This window comes from Schistocerca nitens, chromosome 5, assembly GCF_023898315.1.
Source record: "Schistocerca nitens isolate TAMUIC-IGC-003100 chromosome 5, iqSchNite1.1, whole genome shotgun sequence".
In the NCBI taxonomy this organism is placed as follows: domain Eukaryota; kingdom Metazoa; phylum Arthropoda; class Insecta; order Orthoptera; family Acrididae; genus Schistocerca; species Schistocerca nitens.
Window position 1 is genome coordinate 229874113 of NC_064618.1, and position 16553 is coordinate 229890665.

At 44.5% G+C, this 16553-nt stretch overlaps 1 protein-coding gene across 1 annotated transcript in view; it reads right to left on the bottom strand.

Annotated features, from left to right (window-relative positions):
* The window catches only part of LOC126260356 (serine protease 55-like), a 134144-nt gene extending 121615 nt beyond the window's left edge, over positions 1 to 12529 (bottom strand). The window contains exon 1 of the mRNA XM_049957683.1: positions 12470 to 12529. Within this exon, the coding sequence (XP_049813640.1) occupies positions 12470 to 12529 (60 nt within the window). The remainder of the gene's footprint in view (positions 1 to 12469) is intronic.
* Positions 12530 to 16553: the final 4024 nt, after the last annotated feature.

The following is a 16553-nucleotide window of genomic DNA, read 5'->3' on the forward strand; positions in this document are numbered from 1 at the left end:
GAATCCTGCCTCGGGCATGGATGTGTGTGATGTCCTTAGGTTAGTTAGGTTTAAGTAATTCTAAGTTCTAGGGGACTGATAACCTCAGATGTTAAGTCCCATAGAGCTCAAATCCATTTGAACCATTTTTTTCTACAGTAACGTTTAGTTCAACCTACCTTATGTCGTGCCTCGGATCTTTTACTATGTCTCCCAACTCTTATTTGTTTTCAGCCATTGTTACTTTATCATCTACATTAGCCATCAGTTTATTGTTTCTGTTTACTAGTAGTCCTTACTATTCATTTTGATGTTTTTCTTCCCCAGAAGAGATTAAAAACTGTAGATGATATTGAATCGCCTAGTCTGACAGCAGTTTTTATCTGTTTTTAATGAATCTGATAAGATTCCTCAGAATGTAGCGTTCTCCTTAGCGGTGTTTCTGCGTGCTTCAATCTTCCTCAGCTTTGGTGGTAACTTCATTACTTTCCGTTTACTGTGCATGGTTTCTCGGTGAACATTGCCATATATCTTGGGTAATTAATTAATGTTGTGTATATACTTTATACCCGCCTGCGTAGACTCCACCTCCTCCCTACACCCAGTTTTCCCCTCGCCCTTTCTACAAACGACTGTAGAGGCGAAGCGACTTTAACATTTTATGTTGTAGTTAGTTCCTTTAACTTATGCTTTTGCTCTGTGAGAGAGGCCAACGACTCAAGCAGCAATAGATCTACTGCCCAAACTCGAGAATTCAGCTTAGTAGCACTGTGTGTTAATCTGCTTCGTTTTAACAGAAGATTCCTTTAATTTCAGCACCCTCAAACCACATCGACAAGTGCTCGTGTCAACGACGGGGAAAACGTCCGTGCGAATAACGGATTTACTTTTCAACAAGGCAGATGAAGATGGTTTTGGCGAGCGAAGAATGTCGCTCGACTCGGAGATAAGCCGGTTCGAATCCTCAAGGTGGATAATTTTCACTTCCGGTATTTGGTCTGCGTACATGTAAGTCAAATATTGTAACAAGTTTGAATTAGGGACGTAAGTGCTATGTCATAGAGATTAAGCCGTCTATGTAACCACGAAATACGATGTGCATTCTACAGGTCGCCAATTAACGGTTAATAATTCTTAATACAGAAAAAGACTTTATTGCGCGTAGATGAATATGCAAAGCAACTAATAAGACAGGGAATCACACTATCTGAATATGCTACGGTCATAGCCTGTTGTTGCGTTGTTATTTGGCGTGTTACAACTAGGTACTTGGTTAGTGTAACTTTCTGGTTGCTGGAAGATCGATGTTTATCTGTGAGCCTTTTATCAGGTTCACATAATTATTCGCCAGTAAAGGTCAGCTTCACATGTGAAAATCCTTAGCAGAATTTAATCAAAGCTTCACCATCCGCTACATCAACTTTGCGTTCCCTGAAATTGATACTTTTGACATGAAGTCGACGTGCCTGCCTCCACTTCCAGCTGTTCACGCAAATCCAAAACATAGAAGTGAAACAACAGCCACTAACCAGCCTGGATGCTAGATTGCGTTTTGCTACTATACCACCCATTTTGTCGAGGGCGCTTTTGTAGCTACAGGCCAGTGATGCAAATATTTGTGGATATCATAACCAAAATGATGAATTAAGTTCTGAAACTTGTTTACCAGGTACTGACAATTATTATTCCTGAGATCACCCAAGAAAGTGACATGCTGGAACTGGTGCGCCGCTCTTATTTATTCCGTGTGGGTATCCCTCTGTCCCAATGATGTCTCGCCTGGTAATTCGCTGTAAAGAGAAGCGACTCTATAATGGGCCGGACCTAAAAAAAAAGCCAGTCTGTTCCTGGGAGCGGAGAATCACGAGTGTAAAAAAAGTGCTGAATGGTGATTGTCAGCTATTTTCACGGGGAATGAAAGTGTGGGCCATTGTATCACACAACTGTCGAGGCGTAATAACCAACGGCATCCAGGATTATGCCCTTTTCCTTGACTTGCAGAAGGTATTCCACATATTTCTGTACTGCCATTTAGTTAACACAATACGAGCTTATCAAGTAACGGAACGTATTCAGGACTTCCGTTCTTAATTCGACGTAATCGACAGATACAGAAATAACTTTGGAAGGAACAGAAGTAAGTATTATTGAAACATCGATAATGTATTTAGGAATAAACGAACAGAGCCATCTGAATTGGGATGACTACATCAAACTACTTCATTGGAAGAATTTTATGGAAATGTGATTTATCCGTGAAAGACGTGGCTTACAGAACACTTGTAACACCGATTCGTGAGTATTGCACATCAGCCTGAGATCCTTAGCAGATAGGATTAATCGGAAAGTTAGGAAAGATTCCATTATAATTCTCTGACATATTTTAGTCCGCTACTTGTCAAGATGAATGAGAGAAATGTTGGAGGAGAGGACTTTTTTTACGCCGCGCCAGCACGTACAGAGAACAGTAATAGCGTTAACAAGTGTTTATTTCCAGCAGCAAAGCACTGCGTACCGGTCATACTATAGGCCTCCCTCGCACAAGCAAGTTCATGCGGTTGCGGATTGCAGGGATGGGCACGGTGCCCGTGCTGTCCATTGCGCTTGGTCGTGGGTCGCTGCCAGCACAGCGCCGTGTGGTCCACAAGCAGGCAAAGATACCAGCATGGCTCGCTCAGGCCGGCGGGATGTAGCCGTCTACGCACCTACGCTCTTACTTGTGGACCTCATGTCGCGCGCTCGAGTGTCGTAGCTGACACTAGATGTTCAATGCCGAGTGGTAATGGCCCCTTTCACCCTCCAGAACGGTGGCCAATGACGTGTAGGTGGCTATGAGGCTGCGAGGGCGCAGCTCTCGCAGCTGGGGTGTATATAGAGTTTAGTCCGTCGACCAGAGGCCATTGTCGAAGAACGGAGACAGGCTGCACACCAGCTGTTCGCATCGGTGAAGTTTCCAAGTCCAGCAGCTGCTACGCGTTAGATGTGATGCACCTTGAGCCAGAGTTTGACAGCGTGATCATCGAGCAGGTAGTTAGAAGATCATCACGCAAAGTGTTAGTCACAGTTTATCTGGAACTCAGCAGGCTGTCAGTCCGCCGGGTTCAAGATACAGAAAAAATGGCGGCACGAGTGAATACGCTGAGCACCTATACTGGATTATTTACACACTCATTGCTACGCTTCTGATGTAGTCTTGCTGGGGATGGGGGGTGGGGGGGGGGGCGTGGGGGGACTCAGGCACACCAGTGAATTTGTTCCACGTTACCCATCCCGTCAGCTTTACTTGCTCGCTCCAGGGCTCCGCATCGAGCAGTCATTGCCAGGCGCAGTTATATTTGCAATGTGTGAGTTTTAGGCAGCAGGTAAGTGCTCCGACTTAAAAGACGTTACTTTAGTCTTGGTCACATTGTGTTATGGCGTTAGCTGTTGTACGACCGACGCCCATGGGTGATGTTGAAAGATACGTCCATGAGCCGTGGTAAAATTTGCTGTTTTGAAGAGCGCGCCGTAGCACGTAGTGTAAGGCAGTCGCCCTCCGTTTCTGGCGATGGGGCCGCTGTGGCAATCGCAGCTTTGGTGTCTTCAAATGGTGTGAAAGGGGAAAGGTAGCCTGTTCACGCGCATTTAAGGGGCGCTATGAGCTCGCTAGGCGGAGAATCTAGTCAGTTGGTCAGCCGGATCAGTGTGGGGCAGTCAGTGTCTGTCGTCCGGAGTGCTAGTATGTGTTAGGCCGCCAGTCTGTTTTTATTCAGACAATGGTCGTTGGCGGTTGGATTGATCGGTTGGTCGGTCGCGCACTGGGACACAAGATGACTTGTTCGTCTTGAGCGGCGGCGCATGTGAGGTCGCCACGTGAATCCAGTGGGCCGCGCCGTATAGCGAGGGGTAGTGGCTTCGCGACCGACACGAGAGCAGCAGGAGCCAACCCACGACATTGGCCTGGCCGGTGCGAGCTGCGACGCCGTGAGACGGGAGATCGGCGCGCCTTCCTGCTTCCATTGAAGCGGCTGGCAGCAGACGGTTCGGGGAGCGTTTTGGGGGTGCAGAGCCAGGTCTTCGCCAGACATCGCAGTTTATTAGAAGTTAAGTGATTCGTGATATGTTGTTTCATTTACTTGTTAAATTCTACTTGTTTTCTTGGTCAGTCCGTCGTCCCCAGCTTGCTCGTCTGTCTCTCGCCCGTATTTGTTAGGAAGTTAGTGTCTGTCTGTCGGTCTGCCGTACGTTAATAGCTGCCTCTGTCATGTTTGTCGGTTTCGGTGTTAACGAATTTATTGCTTAAGGTGTAAAGGCCGAATTCCTGAAATATCTTTTTATCTTGCCTGATATCTTGACAGGCGGTATATGTGTCATGTAGATCATGTTTGTATATTTTATTTAAGTCTGCATTTCATGGATTTTTATTTAAATGGTCATTTTAGTATATAAAGTTGCCACCCTTCCACCGTAAGAGTTATCTTTTTAAAAACAATTTGCACTTTTGGTGGCAAGTAATTTTTTTTAAATGTGAGTGTTTGTACCATTTCCATCTCTTCTACGGGGTGTATAGTTTATGTGTTTGTGTGAGTTGTTAAATTTTTTAGTTTAAAGTAATCTGGCGTGTTGCAGATTTGCACCAGTGTAGTCTTTCAGAGGTTGTTGTGAGTGGTCATGACTACGGCCGTGTTAAAAGGGAGCAGCAAGGTTCTCAGCCCGAAAGCTCATACCGTCAGAAAAAAAGAGGGTGCTTTCTGATTATAATTTTTAAATCTGTTATTTTTTTAAAGAAAGGGTTTTTAGGAATAAAAATTTCCATTTGTTGAAATTTAATTTGTTTTCATTAGTTACCCACTGGCAACTACTTCCACGCTCACATAAAAATGGTTCAAATGGCTCTGAGCACTATGGGACTCAACATCTTAGGTCATAAGTCCCCTAGAACTTAGAACTACTTAAACCTAACTAACCTAAGGACATCACACACACCCATGCCCGAGGCAGGATTCGAACCTGCGACCGTAGCAGTCCCGCGGTTCGGGACTGCAGCGCCAGAACCGCTAGACCACCGCGGCCGGCGCACGCTCACATAGTGTGATTAAATGTGTTAATGTTCTTGATGAATCGTTAGCAAATAAAGTAAATTCTTAAGAAAAGGTTTTGAAAGTAAATTCACGGTTCAGTCCAGCCGGAGTGTTTGACGTAAGGTCAGCAGTACAGCCCAGTGGTCTACTTGAGTAGCACATTGGACACAACTGGCCTCTATTGCCTGGGAGAGGCCGGAATAAGACTTTGAAAAATTTTACAATTCGTGCCCTGAACTATTCTATACGGCTCCCCTCTTTCGAAAGATTCGTCCCGAATCTTCCAAGAAAAATTTTTCTTTGCAATTACTCTTAACGATGGAACTCTATACCATGCTGACGGCATCATTCAGATTTATCAACGATCTGTCCCACATGGATTTCCCCTTATCTTTTATTAACATCACTTACTATTAAACTGCGGTTTTCAGAACCTTATTACAATACAATCCTTAACCTATATACAACTTAACTACAGTAGTTTTGCTTCCATTACCAGTTATCTAGGTTAATACAGGCTAACCACTCGATTGCATCTGCACTGGCAGATCTGTAGATTTTGCATGTCTGCGTTTATTAGAGAAATAAAATATGGAAATATCTAGTAGAAGCAAGCCACAACTGGTAACTGAAATGCTTATTGGTATAATCTTGTGCTGAGGAAGTCTTGGAACATTTTGACCATGTAACACATGCTGTATTGAAAATTTCGCCTGCTGTGATTCAGGAAATTTGTCTAATGAATGCATAAGTTCAGGCTTGAAGCTGGCATTAAGGTAAGTTAAATTTTGGGTCGGTAGTACCCTGAGTGACCCTTCCGGGCAATACAACGTTTTCTGCATCAATGCCATGACAGTCGTATTAGTGAGCGTAACTGGGAGGGGTAAGTCCGTCCTGACTATCTCGCAAGCCATACCGTTAACGAAACGCCGGTCCCATGTAACTCTAATTTTCTCAACCCCTCAGCCCCTCAGGTACATAGCAATTGGTCAACACAGTTCCTGCTGAGAAGACAGAGTACAGCCAGTTCATCCCTACCTTTTTGAAGGAAGACCTTGTGAGCAAATTTTCCTTTTCACACCTTATCTCATTTATTTTTCCCAAAACCATACTGACCTCATATGTTTACACATCGGTTTGTACCGGTTTATCTGAACAGACAACAATACCGTCTTTAGTGCAGTTCTCCAAATCTGCTAACGACATAACTACAGGGACTTCTTCATTATCTGAATTCAACAATACATCCAGCATCCTTATACATATCCGTTTACCTATAACCTTCCATTTCTATGGATATGGATGAATAGTGCAACATCGAAATTTCGCATTAACCGCTACCTTAGGTAAATAAGCCATTATACTAGTCTGGTCATTAAAATTGCTACACCATGAATATGACGTACTACAGACGCGAAATTTAACAGACAGGAAGAAGATGCTGTGATATGCAAATGATTAGCTTTTCAGAACATTCACACAAGGTTGTCGCCGGTGGCGTCACCTACAACGTGCTGACATGAGGAAAGTTTCCAACCCATTTCTCAGACACAAACAGCAGTTGACCGGCGTTGCCTGGTGAAACGTTGTTGTGATGCCTCGTGTAAGGAGGAGAAATGCGTACCATCACGTTTCCGACTTTCATAAAGGTCGGATTGTAGCCTATCGCGATTGCGGTTTATCGTATCGCGACATTGCTGCCGGCGTTGGTCGAGATCCAATGACTGTTAGCAGAATATGGAATCGGTGGGTTCAGGAGGGTAATACGGAACGGATCCCAACGGCCTCGTATAACTAGCAGTCGAGATGACAGGCATCTTATCCGCACGGCTGTAACGGATCGTGCAGCCACGTCTCGATCCCTGAGTCAACAGATGGGGAAGTTTGCAAGACAACAACCATCTGCACGAACAGTTCGACGACGTTTGCAGCAGCTCGGAGACCTTTTGACGCATCATCACAGACAGGAGCGCCTGCGATGGTGTACTCAACGACGAAACTGGGTGCACGAATGGCAAAACGTCATTTTTTCGGGTGAATCCAGGTTCTGTTTACAGCATCATGATGTTAGCATTCGTGTTTGAAGACATCGCGGTGAACACACATTGGAATCGTGTATTCGTCATCGCTACACGTGATGGTATGGGGTGCCATTGGTTACACGTCTCGGTCGCCTCTTGTTCGCCTTGTCGTCACTTTGAACAGTGGGCGTTACATTTCAGATGTGTTACGACCCGTGACTCTACCCTTCATTCGATCCCTGCGAATCCCTACATTTCAGCAGGATAATGGACGACCGCATGTTGCAGGTTCTATAAGGGCCTTTGTGGATACAGAAAATGTTCGACTGCTGCCCTGGCCAGCACATTCTCCAGATCTCTCACCAATTGAAACCGTCTGGTCAATGGTGGCCGAGCAACTGGCTCGTCACAATACTCCAGTCACTACTCTTGATGAACTGTGGTATCGTGTTGAAGCTGCATGGGCAGCTGTACCTGTACACGCCATCCAAACTCTGTTTGACTCAATGCCCAGGCGTATCAAGGCCGTTATTACGGCCAGAGGTGGTTGTTCTGAGTTCTCAGGATCTATGCACCTAAACTGCGCGAAAATACATAACATTTTCAATGGGAACCCATGTCCGGAAATGTACCATTCTAATTCAGATGTTTAACTCATCCACCCCTGCTTGAGGAACTGAATTAGGCGTGACGCAGTATATTTACTGGGTAACAATTCGAAAGGAAACGTAACGAAACATCGTTTATAACTTAAGCACATGTGTATGTATTAACACTGTAGAGACAGAGGAAGATCTGCTCGTACGAGTTCTAGCCACTGCACTAGAAACTGATGAGACACCAGTTGGGATGGAAAGTGTGCTCCAGAACATGCTTCGTGGTTACAATGTCTGTAATAATGTTGGTGGGCACCACATCGAACCGTCGTTGGAATGCATCGTTACTGTTCTGTACGTACACGACGTGTGGTTCTTTTTTGTGTTGGAATTATGTGTAAACATGTAGCGTTTAAGTGTTAATACAATCAAATGTGTTTCAGTGATAAATGGATGTTTCGTTACGTTTCCTTTCGAATTGTTACCTAATAATCGTACTGTGTCACTCCTAATTCAATTCCTTAAGCAGAAGTGAACGAGTTAAATGTCTGAATTGAAACTGTCACTGAACAGAAATGGTACGTTTGCGGACATTGATTCCTATTCGAAATATTATGTACTCACCCCATCTGCAAGCCCTAGAAGTTTGTAACGGGAAATTCCGAGCATCATGTGTGTCTTAGTTCCGCTAGGAAATGATCCTCTCCGAGGCATAATCCTACTATAATTCCCATGGTGGATTTGACACCAGACTGAGCCGTCCATTTACCACATGATACATTGTTTCCCGCAATACCATCACCTAAATTCTCGCAGCTTTAAGCTGATCTGCCGATACACGGAATAAACTGGTAACGCCAAACTTGTTACCTAGTAAACTTAACTACCTCTGTATCTTCTTCAAATCGCCATTAAACGCCATCGTAGCACGGGTTAGCTCCACTGCTAACTGTCGTACTAAGCTCATAATGTTCAAGATTCCCTGCTCCAGATTAGACAGTCGTGTTGCTTACCATTCTATGACGTCTTCGTAGAGCTTGCCATTCGCAGGACCTGACTGACGGTATGATTTAATTTCTGAAAATCCTCCCATCAACTGTCCTGTTATTAATTTCCTTTAGTAATTTTCCTCTCTTCGTCAGCCAATTTCTCCTTCACCAAATTACAGTCGATATTACAGTATCCACAGTCTATGAAAACTGTTCCCTTAACTTACCGTAGGTAAACTATCTCATGGTACTCCTCCTGCATTTCACTGAAAATGTCACTTTCTGGCGCCTTTTTATATAATTCTGAAAAAACTCTTCCAATCTCCGAATTTCGTCCTAATTTCCCAAATCTCTATTATTGTTTTTAACGTCCTGTGATGGTTCGTATGCAACACCTCTGATTACTTGGAGAACAACAGCTCTGACTCCAACAGCTAAACGACAGTTAAGCACTTTTCTCTAGTCCTGATGACGTATGGCCAAACCAACAATTCCCATCACCCAGTATGTCCTTACAAACCTCCGCCTGAGGAAAAGAATCGTCCATTATCCTCTCCTCTTTCTGAATCGAGGAACTAACGACAAGTAGAAAACAAGACACAACGCCAATAGCAGTGAGATAACAAAACAACATTATATCCATCTGAACACAACACAGTTAAAACATATCCCTACACGGCAAATGTTAAGAATAAATATAATACCACACAAATATTGCAATGGATCTATCAGTATAATTAATTACTTGATTTTAAAGCATGTCATGTGTCGTTCGCTGTGTAACCACTAGAGGTTATTTCTTTCTGCCTAGGACACCTTTGCGTACCAGACTGGTTGCAGATAATTGTGGCACCACATTCACCATACCTTTAAACAGTTTTACCTGACTGACGTCAATACAGGTGTTTTAGTAGGATAGTATACATTTAAATTACTGCTGAGATCTTCACCATTACCTGATATGGTTCGGGATATTTGGTCAAGAACGTCTTCCCTTCCCTTTGGTCTACAGGAGTTCGTGACCAATGCTCACACCCATATACCATGTTGTCATTATCTGCACATGCGCCTATTTGGCTGTTCCTGGCGTTCCGGATACTTTGCGTTTGCTTTTTGCACATTTTTCCATACTTTCTGTATTCTTCTCGCATTTTTAACCATTTTCCAATCGGGTCCCACCGTAGTACTTAAAACGTCAAAGTAGGATGGTATATTTCTCCCGTACACCGCTTCTAATGGTACCATGTCTGTTCCCGTATGAGTCCATATGCAGAAGGTAGGTGTCTGTCACCGTTTCTAGCATTCACGTAGAAGCTTAGCATTTTCGAAATGATCTTACAGATGCACTCCGTTTTCCCGTTGACCTGAAGGTGGAATGAGCTCGATGGTAACTTCTGAATATGTAGCACATGCCATACAAAGTTCGTTCCCTGATCTATTACTAAAGTATCAGGTACTCCAAACTTAAATATCCAACTGTAAACAAATGTCTTTACTACAGTATTGGCCTGTTGGTATGGAATTGCCATCATTTCTAGGAAGTGTGAAATGGTCGATGGTCATATGCACATACCTATTTCCTGCAAGTTTGTTGTTGAATCTGCTGAGGATGTTGGGCCAAAGCATTTGATATGGCTTCAATGCCTGTGGAAATCTCTGTAAATAGATCTATTGATGCGAAATATCCACTCTGTACGCACGTTCTTGACATACTGCTCCACCAAAACCATTCTCCATCAAAACCATTCCACAACATGCCTGTCTGTTGCCGTTGTCCACAGTGACCTGACAACACATGGTAGGAACCTCTTGTAACACATCCTTTTGAAATGCTGTTGGGACGATGGCAAGTGGTCCACATCTCTTGACTCTGCACAACAGATTCTCATGCACAACAAAGAGTGGCTGTGACTTGAAAGCCTGATAGTCTTTATCCTCTGTCTGAGCTTGATGACATTCTTATACACTCTTGTCCAGTGTACTCAACATGGATAATTTGCGACTTCATGTGCTCACTGGAATACATCAGCCGAGAGTAGCTGAAAAACCATTTCTTGATGACAAAAATAGAACTGTAGAGTTAACACAAACGAAGCTGTTAAACTGCCTGTTTCTTTAAACCTCTTGTTATTGCCAACAACTCGTCATAAAAATGCCATCACCAACGAAAAACAGATGGGGAGGGTGGAGGGGGGCGGCTATTAGTAATAAGACCAATCAGATCACTTTTTCCGTTTGCGATTGCTGTATCACGAACTATGAAAGAATGTAGTACTCTGACCATCTTGTAATGACAAACATGCAGGTTACATTTCTATGACGATAACATCAACACTTCAGCTTCTTTTCTACAATATGATATGCGATGTACGATCCATGACTCATACACTGCGCACACTCTAAGGCTCGTAACTTCTGAATATGTAACACATGCCGTACAAAGTTTGTACTCTGATCCGTTACGAAGGTATCCCTACTCCAGGTCTTTTATTTTTACTATGGAATGATTTTGGGCTAAAGGTGTACATGATTTTTGAGCTGCGCCAGAAACCCCATTAGCACACTACGTGGGTGAATTTGAGCTAGGAGAAAGGAATGATACAGACGCAGAATAAGTTATTATAATGCAAATAAACGTTGGACGATTAGGGAGTAAATCTGTATGACCTTTCGGTTCGGTTTCAACAGCATGTAGGACCGTTATACGATGAACGCCCAAGGAACCTTCTACTTTCTAATACCAGACACACAGATTACACTGCTATCACTGCTATGACTCCAAAATTGATGATGGGAGATTACAGGTTGGTATGTTCCTTCAGCTTGTTTCCAACTACGATGGGCTGCTGTACAACTAATCTTTAAACATTCTTGTACACTGCCGACGCCGGCCGGTGTGGCCAAGCGGTTCAAGGCGCTTCAGTCTGGAACTGTGTGACTGCTACGGTCTTGCCTCGGGCATGGATGTGTGTGATGTCCTTAGGTTAGTTAGGTTTAAGTAGTTCTAAGTTATAGGGGACTGATGACCTCCGATGTTAGGTCCTATAGTGCTCAGAGCCATTTGAACCATTTTGGAACACTGCCGACTTCCTAATGCCAAACATGCAAGCTATACTGCAATGATCCCGACATCGACGAAGGACAATCAGATGGGGAAGGGGGCAGATTAATACGACCCCTTAGCTTGTTTCCATCAATGTGTGGAATTGCTCTACGACCAGTGTCCGCAGAACCTTGACCATTGCCGATGTCTTAATGCCAAACATACAGATTACTTTGCTGTGATGCCAACGTCGACGAAGGCCAATCGGAGTGTGTGGGAACAGTTAGAGTAGTATAATCCTTCAGCTTGTTTTCGACATCATGTGGGATTGCGATACAGCGAACGACCAAAGAATCTGGTAAACTGCCGGTTTCCTAACTTGCCGGCGTGCAAGACAGCGGTAAGGTATGTGCCATTGTCTGTTTCCAGTGACACCCGTCACAAAGTATTCCACTCTGCTTGGTATCGTGAACGTGCATAGATGAACTTCACCACCTCTCTTGGATAGCTGCTTCAACTGACATGAATGTTACATAGCAACCAAGCAGATAATCGCAAACAGATTTTCACAGCCACCGCCACTGATGGTGCAATTCACGACACGAAGCACGATACTACTGTGTAAACATTTCACAAGTTGTATGCATCCATTCGGCGAAAAATCTCATCCCATCACCAGGTTTAGGGTAGTCCGGTTGCGTCATAAACGTGGTAGTTCAGGTGTTCAAACCAGTTCGATAGTCAAGAGCGTACAGAACTTGAAAGGCGAGCACGGACTTACCTGCGTAAGCGTCAGTAAAACGGCGAACGTCACCAGCGCCGCCACGGTTGGAAGCGCCATGGTTGTCGCAGCGCGTGTGGCCACCTGCAAGTGCTCTCTCCCATTTAACTGCAGGCCGTCACGTGGAATGAAATTGCTTTTCTCCCCTCTTCTCCGCGGGCCGTTTAAGGATTCTGACTGCACGCCGCGGTCTCTACGTCTCTTGAAGCTATCATTTAGCCGTCTCGGTCATCAATTAGTAGGGACCTTAACGAGGGCATATGCAAGTCCATAGAGATTATGACTGCCACTGAAGCAAAAATACAGTCCTCGAATTGCAGCGGCTGTCGGTTGTCGCTGTTATGCAGAACAGACGTGTTGCCGCTAACTTACAAGTCCTACCATTCCCCCTTTTTGCTCAGTACTGTTTACAAAGAGGTGATCAGAGAGACTAAAGATTCCATGTATTTGTGATTTAAAGTAAACAAAACTTATATGTTATTCCAATAATAGAGCAACTTTGATTTTTTTCAAGAATGCACACAAACACACAAAAACAAGAAAAAAGTATTTTTAACGTTCTTTGATGACACAATATTGCGAAATGCGTATCCTTTGTCACAAATATACCAGTGTTACTCTTTATCGTTTTGGGTATTTTAGGAAGGGTATAGCCTCCCATGGAAATCAGCTAATAGTGCACAAATAAATGGTGAAATAAAGAAAAATCCATTTAAAAAATTTCAAGAGGCAGAAGGTGGTAAAATGATTTCAAACTTAAGACTTTAAAGCGGCTGCGGAACCATGACGAGTGAATTAATAAAAAAAGAAAGGAAGATTAGTTCATAACGTTTGCCGACGACGAGGTCATTAGGGATGGAATACAGCCTCGGAGCGGAGATGAAAGGGGAAGGATAGCGGCCACGTCATTTTTAGAGGAAGCCCCTCTGCGTTTCCAATTTACGGAAAGAACAGAAAATATAAATCTGGATGGTCGGACAGGGATATGAACCACCGTCCTCCCGAATGCGAGACCACCACTTCACTACCACTCTAGCATGGTTAACAGGAAGTTTTCCTGCTGAAGATGAACGATGTGCGAAATTGAAAGATTTGTTTACTGGGAGGTGCCTGTACGAGCGCTGTAGCCATCTACATGACGAACATAAATTATCCTAGTATATGAAATTTTATTAGACTTAAAATCACTTGCTTCCACCTTCCTAGCACCATCATAACTGGATTCAGAGTTTAGTACGGCAGAATTACCTGTTTAACTGCCCATTCGTTTGCTGCCAGTAATCACTTATCGCCTTGATCACTTTCCATGTACGCTAGCGTCGCCTTTTAATGAGAATGATAATAGGTCTACAAACTGAGTTGTGAAATATACCCGCCAGCGACTCTGTCTTGCTTGTTCGTAACCAGTTGCGGATAGAAGGTACCGGGAGAAAGGTAATGACAAAAGCTAGGCAGAAGTCGTTACTATAACTATGTTTAATATAAAGTTTTTTTCTGAGTGAATTAGTCAGATATACTCCTCATAGATCTTAGAATGGTTTGATTCTGTATAATCTTCCATCAGTAAATAGCTAGGTTGCGTTGTCTCAGGCCAGAAAAGATGTTTTTATCGCTGTCTAACGTGGTCTCACTTATCCTTAGCATGAAAAAAAGAGCGTACAGTAATCGAAAGTATGCAGACACCGCTACGTGATGTGGAATTCACCAGTAGAGGTCAGTAGAGGCGGACCCTCCAGTATGGAAGGAGGCGGGGATTGTTGTGTTGTCAGCAGTGAAGCTGTAACAGCGGAATGGATTGGGCAGAAGAGCTTAGTTACTTCGAACGTGAACTGCTCATTGGATGTCACCTGAATAACAAATCTATCAGGGACATTTCAACCCTTTCCAAGTATTACAGGTCGGCTGTTGGTGACATAATAGTGAAGTGGAAATGCGAAAGAGCAGCCGAAACTGCCGGCCGCTGTGGCCGAGCGATTCTAGGCGTTTCAGTCCAGAACCACGCTGGTGCTACGGTCGCAGGTTCGAATCCTGCCTCGGGCATGGATGTGTGTGATGTCCTTAGGTTAGTTAGGTTTAAGTAGTTGTAAGTCTAACGGACTGATGACCTCAGGTCTTAAGTCCCTTAGTGCTTAGAGCCACGTGAACCATTTGAGCCGCAACTAAATCAAGACAAATCATACCTCATCTACTGACGAACAGGGACCGTCGAGTTGGTGATATTATTGTGAAGTGGAAACGCTAAGGAACAGCCATAACAAAATCAAGACGACGCAGACCTCATGTATTGATGAACAGGGACCGTCGAGCATGTGGAGGGTAGGTGTGAAAAAATCGCATGGAATCGGGGGAAGTAATCACTGGTGGGTTCCGAACTTCAATGCAGCTATACTATTTGATGAAAAGTATCCGGACACCTGGCTGAAAATGACTTACAAGTTCGTGGCGCCCTCCATCGGTAATACTGGAATTGAGTATGGTAGTATGGTGTTGGCCCATCCTTAGCCTTGATGACAGCTTCCACCCTCGCAACCATACGTTCAGTCAGGTGCTGGAAGGTTCCTTGAGATGGCAGCCCATTCTTCACGGAGTGCTGCACTGAAGAGAGGTATCGATGTTGGTCGGTGAGGCCTAGCACTAAGTCGGCGTTCCAAAACATCCCAAAGGTGTTCTATAGGATTCAGATCAGGACTATGGGCAGCCAGTCCAATACAGGGATGTTATCGCCGTGCATTATGCTCGATCGTTTGATAAGCCACATGGTATTGTATTGTATATTGACCGGGGACCTAGAAACGACGGAGAGGCTCCGTCCCCGCCGCAGCCGCAGTGTTCCACAACCCCACGACGACTACCGCAGTCCACTTCACCCCTCCGCCACCCCACACCAAACCAAGGGTTACTGTGCGGTTCGGCCCCCGGTGGACCCCCCCCCCCCCCCCCCAGGGAACGTCTCACACCAGACGAGTGGAACCCCTATGTTTGCGTGGTAGAGTAATGGTGATGTATGCGTACATGGAGAACTTTGCGCAGCAATCGCCGACATGGTGTAGCTGAGGTAGAATAAGGGGAACCAGCCCGCACTCGCCGAGGCAGATGTAAAACCGCCTAAAAACCATCCACAGCTGGCTCACCAGACCTCGACACAAGTCCGCGGGGTGGATTCGTGCAGGGGACCAGGCGCTCCTTCCCACTCCGGAAAGCCGTGCGTTAGACAGATCGGCTAACCAGACGGGCATACGCAACATTACCAAATCCTTCAAATAAACTTCTATAATTACAACCAAAAAGTTACAGGCTTTAAACATGGAAATTATCTTCCAGACATACATTTTCATGAAATTTTTGGAGGAGATTAACGAAATTTTGTTATTTAGAATCAACAACTTTCAGGGGCAAACTTCATTTCTCAAATTCTAGTGCAAAAAATTATAGACTGACTCATATACGAGGGCTATTCGGAAAGTAAGGAACCATAGGTCGCGAAATGGAAACCACAGTGAAAATCAAAACTGTTTTATTTGCAACGGTTAGCTACACCTTCCAGCTACTTCTCTACACAGTCGCCGCCCAGGCATAGACATCTGTCATAGCGTTGTACCAGCTTTCCAGTTCCCACGTTATAGAAGACAACCGCCAGTGCTTTTCGACAATTTTCTACTCTGGACGGCAGCTCGTTGTCTGTGTAAAAATATTGTCTTCATAGGCAGCGGTTGATTTGAGCAGAGATGAACGTCAGGGGTAGCCAATTACGGGCTGTATTGTAGGTGATCAAACACTTCCCATCGAGAACGCTGCAGGAGCATCTTCATTGCCCCTGCAGAGTGCAGCCGAGAATTGTCGTGTGGAATGAACAGCATGACGTTATGGTATGTGGAATGCATAGCTACAGGCGAAATCTTTCGCCAGGCCCTCATACTTGGCGGGAGACGCTAATTTCTAGCCATCTTTACGTTCTCACTGTGAGGTCAGAACTGAAAAGAGCGACATAATGTGATCGAGGGACGTACTAGACTCAGTGCTCAATGCATCTGTGCAAAGCTTCATCAGATTTTCACTGCAGTTTCCATTTCGTGACCGATCGTTC